Raw genomic sequence first — 12,679 nt, forward strand, 5'->3', positions numbered from 1 at the left:
TTTGTTCTGTCTGTTTTTCAATTAATTTTCCCAGTTTGTAGAAGTTTTTGAGTTGGATATATAAACTGGCAGAGCTATTATATTATTATTATTATTATTATATACCTTTACTTTAATTTTATTTTCATGAACCAATGGAGGAAATCAAGGGATGATTTGCTTTTCAAAGAATCCATTTTATAAAAGCTTTTACCATTTTTTCGCGTTTATTTCTATGTTATAGGTCTAAATATTAATTTACAGTAATAATTACGATTGTAATATTTCTGTGACTTTTATCTTTGCATTGAACAATCTCTCTTTTTTTATGAGATAGTTCAATGTTAATTATGGAATTTATTAATTGGTTTATGTATAGTGCTTTGTTAAATAAATAAAAATAATGGACTTTTTGTGATACTATGCTTTATGTTGCTAATATTAATTACTTCATGACCATACTCAAAAAATTTAAGTTTTAGTTTTAAGTTTGCTGAATGATGGATTTTACGAGGAACAATACAAAAGGATATTTCCTGTTTTAGTTAAAATATATGAAAGATAGCATTGAATTTATTGAATTTATTATTATTATTGTTAAAATGTATGAAAGATAGCATTGAGTTTATTGAATTTATCATTTATTATTATTTGTATATTGATAACATTGCTGAAAAAGATTGGTAGAAGAGCATTTTCTGTGGATGTTGACTCGTTAGCTTTTCAATAATCTTAAATAATCTTTATCTTAATAATCTTTCAATAATCTTAGCTTTTCATAAAATTTTAGTTAAAATTTAGTAATATGAATCTATTTGAACTAGTAATAGAGTTTTTCAATGGCTTGTTCATAATTGTGTTTATGTTTCTCTCTTGTTATTATTGCGTGATTTGTCTGTTGGATCGTGCTATTTTTCTACCACAAATACATAGTAGATTATTATAATGTAAATTTTAATCAAGAATACTTGACTGATTTTCATGAGCCATCTTCGAACTAACTTTTTACAATTTCGAAACTATCGAAAACCTTTAAAGTTGATTGTAATTCAGTAACATAACTCTTCACGTGTATTTCATTTATATCTTGGTTCGTTTACCTTGTTAGCAGAAAGATGTATATTCACTGTATTTGTAAAATTTGCAGAACACAATTACACATGTCAAACGCTACGACAGCAGAATACAAACTAAGGATTAATATAAAATTAAATTATACAATCTGAATTATACAAACATAAAAGTAGAATATAACATAAATAAAATTATAAGTTGTACTCATGTATAAATGTTTTTCTATGATCAATAAATATATTAAAAAAGAAAGTAAGTCTTGAAGATGGTTTGTTAATAATAAGTAATAGTAATAATAGTAAAGTAATTTAATAAGACTAGGTAAGTAATATTCACAGAAAATAAAATTAAAAATAAAAATGAAACTATAGAATTATATTTCTTAAAAAAAAATGTTACGCACACATTAATTATAGATATAAAAAGAAAGAAAAAATAAAAATAATGAGTAAAGTAGTAAGTTCATTGTGTCATTAAAAATAAACTGTGTCTGTCCCTTTGCACCTCATAGAAGTCAATCGTGATGCGAACACACTATCGGAACTTGTCTTCTGGAAGTCTTTGTTTGCATTCAATAGACTTATAATCCAAGTGTCTGTATCTTCGGAAAAACTATGAGAAAACGACAACAAATTTTAGTTAATAATAATAAAATAATAAAATAATAATAATAAGAAATAATAAAATAATAAGTAATAATGATAAGTAACAATAATAAAATTAATTAATACTTTGTTAGACAAAAAGTTTGTAATTAATTCAATGAGTTTCTTTCTTTACATTAAGAATCCCGATCTTCTTTACACAATCTATTCGAGTATTATACTGAATATATTACTTTCCTGTTTCAAAAAGATTATTAAATATAATTAACATTTTATTAATGAAATGTATACGAAATGGAATACAAAGATAACAATACGAAGTAACAATAATCACTAATAATTATTGATAGTCCGTAATAATTATTAATTATTAAATACATGATACATCATTTAATTATTTTTAACGTACAATCAAATACTTCAGATAAATTTAAATTGATTATACATTATTATCATTTATTAGACAAAAATATATTAAATAATATAAATATTTCTATCACACTCTCTATCTATCTTCTCCTCTCTGTCTCTCTCTTTCTTCTTCTTCTGTTTTCCCTTTTACTCTTTTCTTATTTTCTCCCATCCTCTGCTCCCTCGTTTCTCTTTACAACTTCACTCTTTTTATAACATTACAATTGATCAATCTTTCTTTGATAATATAAATGAGAGAGAAATACGAAAAAATGAAGCAAGTCAAGATATCTCTATAAAAGAGAGTCTTATTGGATAACAACAAACATACTATGAAATGATGAAAAATATTTTCGGATAGCAGCAGGAACATATAGCATCCTAATCGATGAACTAGCAGAACTATTTTTTTCTAGTATTTCTAAAGTATATTGCCAATCTAAAGTATATAAAAAATGGCTATGTGTTACACATTTGATGGCTACAAGTGAACTGAAATAATCAAACCTTTGTGGAGTAACCCCATATCATTTGCTTCATGTGACAATGAAAATAAAGAGACTAAGAGTCCATGATTCTCTTACAATCATTTTCAAATATATCGATAAAAATTCTAATATGATATGAAACGTGATAAAAGAATACATCAATCATTGCTTAGTAATTCTGCCTTAGATAAATACTAAATTTATGTTAGTACTAGACTCAACAAAAGCGTGACTTATTCACCATGATAAGATAATTGGGAAAATTTATGATATTCTTGACACTAACAATAAAAGCTTATGAAATCGATTTAGTCCATTTACTTCAAATCTTATATAAATAAAAAAATAACGGCAATGAGATTTAAAAAAAAAATGATGTCTCGATTGAGTTATATTCAGAAAATAAAGTCGCAGTTACCTGTGCGATATATTTTAATAAATTTATGAACTTACATACTGATAACTGCTGCAATCGAAGAAGGGCAATCTATTTGAAATTCAACTTGTATATGAATAAGAAACTATAAAATCCAGAATTACTATCAATGTAAACAATACAATCAAAAATTTGCAGTTTAAATATCATATTTCAGTTATCATAAGCCAGTAGTCTTTTTGTTGGATCATAATAAAATAGACATGTCCGGAAAATAATAGTATATGTAAAGAAATATATAAAGAAATATATTTAAAAAAATGTAAAAATAGTATATATAAATAAATAATATTAGATTAAATTGGAATATTTTTATGAAAAAATGAATGTATAATCGATTCCACGAGTTTCATTTCTAACAAGTATGGCGATTAAGCACCCACTTTTTTATATTCTCAAATTATATTAAATATAACAGAAACGTTCAATTTACGAGCATCATCGAATCATTCCGAATAGAATTTTCTATACAATTGATATAAGAATAAATGGTCAGTAAGGTTGGAATCGGGATTTTGTTAATCAAGGACAAATTTTTTTAAAGAGTAGTCAGTGAATGATCAAATATCAAATATTCGATGAAATTGCTTTTTTTCTATCCAAAAATTATAAAAAGAAAAATGACATTTCTCGTATACCTACCTCACAGTTAATTCACGACTCATTCGAAATAATAAAGAAACTTTACACAACAATCAAGATAAAAACTTTGTTACGCTACGAAGAGAAAAAAAAATAGAAAGTCAAGCAAGAATATTAATAAATTTCACAAATTATAATGACAATGACGAAAGTATGCTCATAATTTTTCATCTTTATGATGTTGGTTAACGTTAAAGGTGTATATATTATATTTATATATATAAATATATTTTCTTACCTTCTCTCTATACGCACAACTGTTTCTATGCTTTACCTAATATCTATCTTGTGTTTCATTTCTGTTTTTTTACCGTTTCTCTTTTTTTAAGAAAATTGCTTTGCTAAGAACGTTCGAAGTTTCGTATAATGTAGCATTTACAAGGAGATATGTATATAAAGAGAAACATAAAAGGAGATAGATTGGAAAAGTAGAAAACACGATTCCGAGGTTCTATTTCATAAAAGTGTAATATTTCAGTACTTTGAAATTTATGGAACAAAGGCACGAGCAAAGGAAATAAAATCATTTATCGAGAAAGATTTCAATTTATATATAATATTTGTCTCTGGTTTTTTTTTTTTTGGTCCTTCACTAGTTATTACTTTTCAACGTCATTATTTTTCTTTTGGGATTACTTCTTTTTAAGTTTGTTTTTTATTTGTCTATCATTTTTCTATTACTGGATAATTTTCTACCTACAAAATTATAAGTAATATAATTATAAAATTATTAGATATATAATTATTAATTAAAGATTTAAAATTGTCATTGCTCTTATCTTTTAAAAAATTAATACAGATTCATTATTTCTACTGCAAATTTACTTTCATCGATTTATTACTTATATGTATATATATAGAATCACGATATATAAAAATAAACATAAAATTGATAATATGTATTCCAAACTAAGCAATTAGTTTATTGAACTCGTATTTTAATTAAAATTTAAGTATAATTACAAAAAGAATAAATTAGTTGATTATATTTGTTTACATCGATACAATGAAAAGAGAACTGACGTTATCATTCAACCTTGAATTTATGATTTTTGAATTACGAATCTAGATATTTGCCATTGAACTAAACTTTAGTTACTTACAAGATTTTTCCGTTTCTAATATATAAAATATAAAGAAAAATATAAATTTTTAGTAAAATTTAATAATATCACGGAAAGATGTATTTTCTTAATTTTGCCATAAAATCATCTGTCTAAATCTCATGAAAATGTATCGTAGTTTTTCCATGTGAGCATCGCGAAACGTATTTCTTTGTACTTGGAATGGATCACAAAATTTAAACATTATCAGTTTACGCATATAAATAAGCAGACAACCGTCTACGAAAACGAGCACACACCATTCAATGATATGTTTTAACATTTCCGTATATCAAAAAATACAAATAATATTAATAATTTTTCAGAATTATTTAAAATACGATGCTAATTTTATTATTAAAGATTTTGGTAACTTTTTTATTCCTGGAAGAATTACAATTCTTACGATCAATAAAGAAAGATACATTTCATTATCGAAACATATAAATGAATATAATATAGAATATCGTTTCATCGATTCTTTTAATGTTTCTTCTTTAATTTTTTAGATTTTCTTTTAAATTCATGCCTCTGCGTGTCTTGATGAATTAATATCTTATTTGAAGAAAAAATATTTGAAGATTCTCAAGTCGAAGTTGAAACACTTAGATGACAAATAATATATATATATATATAAAAGAATCTTTCTATACGACTTTATTACTTCTTCTGAACGTATAGACGAAACCACATTTTCTTTGTACGAAGCATTTTATAATATGTTAAACTAATATAAAATCGATTCGGAAAATTATGAATACGCAAAACAAATTTGACATATGTTCGATATACAAAATCTTGCTGAATATAAGTAATCTTTATTCGAAAAATAATTTATTATTATTAACAGATATATTTAAAAATTTTTGAATAGAATGTGTGAAAAATAATATTTCATTTTTTATATTATTTTTATATTACTTTTTATATTATTTTTATACTTTATCAAAATTTACATGGAAAGCTATACTCAAACATTTAATTAAAATTATTGACTGATGTTAATATGTTATTCATGGTCGAATACAGTATACATGACAGTTTTATAATTAGTCAATATTCACACCATTGTTTATCAGCTAATAATAAATATATGAAAACATATGATGCAAATCAATTATCGGAATATTTAATATATAGTTTTCAGTGGGTAGCCAATCTTTAAAAATTAGAAAATAATCAAATAATTCAGAATTAGTTTATATTTTTTATATCGATATTGCTTATTAAGAGAATTATTATATTTATTACAAGAATTACACAAAAAACATTTTGTATGATACGTGATAAACCACCAAATTTAAAACAAATTATGAAATTAAGAAATTATTAGCTATTCTTTATGATAAAGAACTTTATCTAATATATTATCTTGCTTTAAAACAATGTTTAAAACATGTAATATTATTATTAAACGTATATATTGTCGTATTCAATTTGATCAATTATGTTGATTGCATAATTGTGTCGAGTTAAATATAAAAATATGTACAACTGATTTTGAAAAAATGTCTTTAAGCTAATGAATAACGCTGTTTTTAGAAAAACAAAGCAAACGATTGAAATCATATAAATGTAAAATTTATAAATACGTTATGGACATTATGATGCTGCAACATTAATATAATATATTAATTTTCACAATCATATTATTTTTTATGAGAATCTCATAGTCATCGAATTGCATCAATTAGCAATAAAATTTAATAAACTCATCTATATCAATACGTATATTTTAGATATTTAAAAAATTTATTTATATGAATTTCATTACGATTACATGAAGACTATTTAAGAATAATTGTTAAGTTTTTATATAATATTATGTAAGTTATTATATATAGATACCGACAATTTAATATATAATACTATATGCAAAGATATGTATACAATAACAAATAATGATACATCATAATTTAATATGAATAACTATTTTGAAATATATATAATCTACTGTATATTAATAAAAAAATTCTAGATCTAATGGAAAATGAAAATAATGAGAAAATTGTTTGAATTCATAAGATTAAGAGTAAAATTAAAGTGACTATCTGCGTTATCAGTCGGAAGATATATCTACACAAAATTTGTTTAACACGAAGTTTATTTACTAAGATAGAAAAAAGTTACTTTTAATTTTTTCAATAATAAACATTTTATAATACCAAATATCTTTGAAATATTTTCATAGGGTCATATTATATATATAATTATATTTATAAAAATGATTATTGAATTATTTTTTTTAAAATAGATCATATTAAAATTTATATTCTTTTGTACAATTTTCCAAACGACATTCACTTTCGACATTTATTTAATAAAAATTCATAAATATTTATAATCTGTTTCTTAAACAAATATAAATTACAAATTCCTAATTCTGCTAAATAAATATTAGATTCTTTTTTTTCGTATGTTCACCATTGGAACAGTAATATCATCTAGAAAGTATACGTGAATATTATAAATAATATAAAAGAATCATTTTATAACTATTTATCGTAATCAGTAACATCCTTATCTTTATTCTTATCATCATCGATTTTGATACTTTTTCTCATTTTTAAGAAACAAGAATTATTACAAGCTTCTTTTTTTTAAGATTGAAATTAATATTTCGTAATTTTTTATCATTGATGATTTCTGTAAAATTGTTTGTGAAATCTATTCCGATTTCAAAAGATATATAAAATCTTTTTTATAAAATAATTAATATTTTGTACCATATATTAATCGTTAAATAAATATTTGTTTACTGAAAAGAAAAAAGAAAATATAAATTTTAAATATGAAATAAAAATGTAGTATTTGCAATAAAAAAATTGATTCATTATTTTATAAGCATCTTAACTTGTTAACTGTATTGGACAAGTATACTTATCATAAAAAGATATCAATTTTTTGTGTTATGATGAATATTCATCATGCAAAAAAAGAAATTATCTTCTATTATTTAAATTTAAATTGTAATAAAAACTAACAAATATTCATAAATTTAGAACATTTTTAAATAATTTAAAACAAGTATTATACAAGCGAGATAAGTATTTTATTTCCATGAATCAGTCAATTTCCTGCTTGTTGCGTGCATACTCTCATCTTGGACTATCTGATATATTTTAAACATAAGGAATTAATGTAGGTTCATGGTGATTTATAATAACAGAAAAAGAAACAATATATTTTAAAGAGCAAGAACTAATATAGCCAATGTACACTCACTAATATCTCACAAAGATCTCTGTCTTTTCTTTTAAGTGCATTCCTTATGTCATCTCAAGTAGTTAATCGTGTAAATTTTCAACGAATCATTTCTTTGATAATTCGGACATTTAACCAACCATCAACAGCTATACATGATAATAATAAAATACGATGATAAATACAAATTGCTTTTTTTTGCTTCCACTGTTATCCTTTCTGCTTGTCTTTTTACTTTATGATCGTATTACCAATTTATAATACTCATGTTTGTTTTTTTGCAGTTTTGCCTATATCATTTTAGTTTGATTCGTATTGATTCTCAAAACTATTAATTTGTATAAAATTCTGTTGAGATTGATATAAAAAAAATTCATTAATTAGTTTCATTAATTAGTCATTTATATATATGCCATTTTTGAAACAAATAAATGTAATAAAAATTTATCATTTTCCAAGCAATTCCAAAGAAGAAGCCATTATAAGTCCATTTGCGGACTCATTTTATTTCAAAAACTTAAAAAGGACCAGATTAAGAATCAGCAAAAGGATCTTAGTAAATATCTATTGTTCTAATGTCTACTAGATTTCCCCAAAGTAAAGAAATATCCAAATAAAAGATTCTACATTTTTCATTCATACATGAAAACGATCGCGAATAAGTTATCTATATGACCATCAATCTAAGGTTTCCAAATAGTAATATACCACTATTGACTTCGCTATTATAATGTAAAATGTACTTAGATAATATTTAATTATATCTTTATTATTATTAGCATATTTATAATTATATTTTCTATTATATTATTATATTCTATATTATTATTACAGTAATAGTAATAATAGTAATAATACAAAGCAGAACTAACTCTACAGGACAAACTACAAAAAAAATAGCACTAAGAGTTCTACTTTATAAATGGTGTGGAACGAATTTATATTATGATTTTTATAAAAATACTATATAATAAATGTATATATTCACTAAGTATTATTTGTTGATAAAATAATCGACAAAATCTTATTTTTTTGTCGCAAATGTATATATTAGTTACTACATATTATCTATACATACATCATATAAATACACACATACACACTGTAAATATATATATATATATATATACACACACGCACACACACATAAAAACAAATGTATCCGATGTCAAGGCATTCACCAAACGATACCATCAAAGGATATAAGTACAAGAGATCGAAAAGTATAAGTTCAGCCTATTAAACTAATTTCTACATTAAGTCAATTATTACTGACAGTTATACACGAAAAGAATGTAACTTAATTAGCTTATACATCAATCTGATAGGCACATAGTGAATATTGTACCTCTGTTCCCATCTTTTATTCATATCTATCATTGGAATTATACATGCTTTGAATGAAAGGTTGTAAACAGTCTTATCGTTCTTGATATATGCACAGCCTTGTGGTCAAAGTTGATACTAATTTCAAATATCAAAACACATATTTATCTCATTTTCCAAACTTAAATATTAAATATATATTTAAAAAAGATTATATAAACATTTGAAAAATTAATTAATATTTTATTTATAAAAAATATAAGGTATCAGATTATTTAAAAATATAAAACTTGAAATATACGTTTATGTTCTGCAAAATATCATAATGTATTTCTCACAATAAATCTATGTACATAATTAGATACAATAACATTTTCTGTAAAAATAAGTGAGATTCATACTACTATAATTTTCGTTGCACAGATGAACACTTTATTTTAGAATATATTATATCAAACTTGAAAGTAATCTTGGTATTTCAAGTAGTTCATTACATTTGAATATTTCTCCTGGAATGAATGACATATTCGATAATAAATATAATAAATGTTTTATTTCCAGAGAAACTTTAAGTACCTAATTTATTTCATTATATAATCCAAAATTATTTTTTATATTTCATTTATATCTAATTAAAAGAATACTAGGAACACTTAAGTTACATATTATATTAGTTGATTTCATCAATACTGTTTTACAAGTGCTGATCTATGTCTCGATATTATACATAATGAATAATTTGAATATTTTCTGGAATTAAATTTTAAGAACTTTTTTTTATCAATCCCAAGCTGATATTAAAGGACCCTCTGCACATTGTAACATATCACAGAATAATATTTATTTCTTGATATTATATTTGTGATTTTCAACCATAACATGTTTCTTTGGTTGCATTTCTCAATAATTTGATACATTATAAATAAGTAAGAGGGTCAAATTCATATCTCTATTTTCTACAAATGACCTTCATCTGATTCATGTGATGTTGGTAAGCAAAAAAGTATAGAATGTTCAGATATTGATTCATCCTCTGCTGTTTCTTCAAGATCATTATTACTATTAAATGATAAATGTTCTCTTAATACTAATGAACGCATTTGTTCTAGAACCTGATGTAAAGAATCTGATCTTTGATCTATTCTATCATTTAATGGTGTAGCATCTCCACTTGCAGTTCCACCAGCCGGTGTTTGCGGCGTATTACTTGGAGGTATAGGAGTACTAGTACCATCTCCACCTAAATCGTAAAACACATGTATAGTTTTATAATTCTATGCTTTTAATTTTTCAATAATACGTACTTATTGTATCACTCTCAGGACTTGCTGGCCTTTCTGCGCCTCTTATTTCTCTAATCATTTCTTCTTCTTGAGCATTCAGTCTTAAACCAGCAACTCCTTTCTTTGGAACATTATACAAATCCCGTTTAATTCTTCTTCTCCTAGAAGGATCATTCCTACGTAATTGGTGCATAGAACCAAAATCCGCAATATATAAAAACCCTGCAATTAATAATTCACAAGTCCTCTTTCCTTGTTTGTAAGCAGTTTCTAATTCAAGACTTGTACGTTGATCATATTGCCACCATCCTGTAACAATTTATTTTATAGGTAGAACTTAGTAGCACTTTTTAATAAAATCATATAAAAACATTGTCATGCTTAACTATTTATCAGTAATTGTTCTATATAATCATATTTCAATTGGGAAACTTAGGAAATAAATATAACTTTAGAAAAAATATAGAATTTTTTATTTAATAAAGTCAAGTCACTAGCATATAATTTATCTATTACAAATAATTATTAATGATAATTATATTTTATAAAGCATACAAATTTTATTAACTGACATTTTAAATTTATATCTATCTCATTAAATAGGTTATATAAAATAATATGAAGTAAATAGAATTTGCTTATGGCTACATATAAAACTATTAATGATTTTTGTTAATTCTTGTCTTTCTTTTTTACAAATATCTATTTTAATCCAAACCATTCAATATTAAAATTTCATATATATTATCAACATGTGCTTATATATGCAACATAAACAGGTACTTTACTTTAAGAAATAAACTATCGTACGCCTGAAACTCCTTTACATTGTGCATCTTTTCTATCACGTTTGATATTTCTTTTGTAACGTGGTTGATATTTTCTGTATTGACATTTGTTTTCAAAGTCAATCACATAAAGCATGCCACAGATCAACATTTCACACTGAGTATCACCTAGTTTATACACTGTCTCCAAATCCTTGTTGATCCTTGAATCATATTTCCACCAACCTAAGAAGTGGTAGAATATCAACTTTTCTATATGCTATTTTTAAAAATTTACCTGAGCATGCCTGAATCTCAAAACAAAAATTAAACTAAATTCTGTTTAATTTGTAAATATATAGAAACTACTAATACTTTTTTTTCTTTTTCAAAATAAATAAAAGATACGATTGTATCCTTTTCATATTTATATTGTATCTTCTTCATTAGATTTTCTTAAACTAATTAACTTCATTAATGATTATGTTATTTATATTATTTTTTAAGTAGGTACATTTATCTTAATAGATACGTTTGCCTGTGTGTGTGTGTGTATGATATATATATATATATATATATATATATATATATATAAAAGATTAATATATACAAATATATTAGAAACAAATATTACCATTTCTGCCTTCATAAAACCATTGATATTCTTCCTCGGGTCGTTCTAATTCTTTTTGTACTTCATCAATTTCTACTAATTGCGGTCTTTCAACAAAATCAGATGGCATTTCTTGACGACACATAGGACACCTTTTATTATGATTAGCAACACCCTTTACACATAAATAGCAGTATATATGATTGCAAGGTAATCTAGCCGGATGTATACAAGGTTGAAGACAAACTGCACATTCTGGTATCGTAACAGAACCTGTTGAATATCGCACTTTATAATTTTTCGTAAATTTACTATGAACAATGAATTTATCACTTAATATCCTAATTTGTAATTTCTTCATAATTATTGTAATATAAATCTATGTACCTTCTTTATCTTCGTTATTGTCTTTTTCTTTTTCCTTCAAGGTACCATTAGATGTTTCTGGCAAATTATGTTTAGCTTGAGCCATCGCAAAATTTATAATCTAAAACCCACCAATACTGGAACTGCAATTCCATGAAACTTTTAGTTTGTAAACATCAACACGTATCTCACGGCTAAGCCTTCCTTACTTTCCTCATCTTCCTATCCCGCCATCTATAAACATTGACTACTAATTATATAGCAATAACATGTGTTTCCATGAAAAATTATCAAATTCTGATTTCGAATCTTTTAGATCGTATTTTTTTCAATTCAATTAATTGACACACATAATTAAATTGAATAATTATATTACTTTAAC

The 12,679-nt window shown here is 24.1% G+C and overlaps 1 protein-coding gene across 2 annotated transcripts; it reads right to left on the reverse strand.

Moving 5' to 3' along the window:
* Positions 1 to 9,574: 9,574 nt before the first annotated feature.
* Positions 9,575 to 12,660, reverse strand: LOC122629965 (E3 ubiquitin-protein ligase RNF146). 2 transcript variants are annotated; one of them, XM_043813920.1, is made up of 5 exons: positions 12,319 to 12,660; positions 11,953 to 12,204; positions 11,508 to 11,564; positions 10,573 to 10,860; positions 9,575 to 10,508 (listed from the first exon to the last, which is right to left on the reverse strand). In XM_043813920.1, the coding sequence occupies exons 1-5, from the start codon at positions 12,401 to 12,403 to the stop codon at positions 10,225 to 10,227; spliced, it is 966 nt and encodes a 321-aa protein (XP_043669855.1). In that variant the 5' UTR covers positions 12,404 to 12,660; the 3' UTR covers positions 9,575 to 10,224. The 2 variants fall into 2 exon arrangements, with proteins under 2 accessions (XP_043669855.1, XP_043669853.1); XM_043813918.1 differs by lacking the exon at positions 11,508 to 11,564 and having other exon boundaries at positions 12,319 to 12,657.
* Between the last annotated feature and the right edge of the window lie 19 nt (positions 12,661 to 12,679).

This window comes from Vespula pensylvanica, chromosome 6 (genome assembly GCF_014466175.1).
Source record: "Vespula pensylvanica isolate Volc-1 chromosome 6, ASM1446617v1, whole genome shotgun sequence".
Classification (NCBI taxonomy): Eukaryota; Metazoa; Arthropoda; class Insecta; order Hymenoptera; family Vespidae; genus Vespula; species Vespula pensylvanica.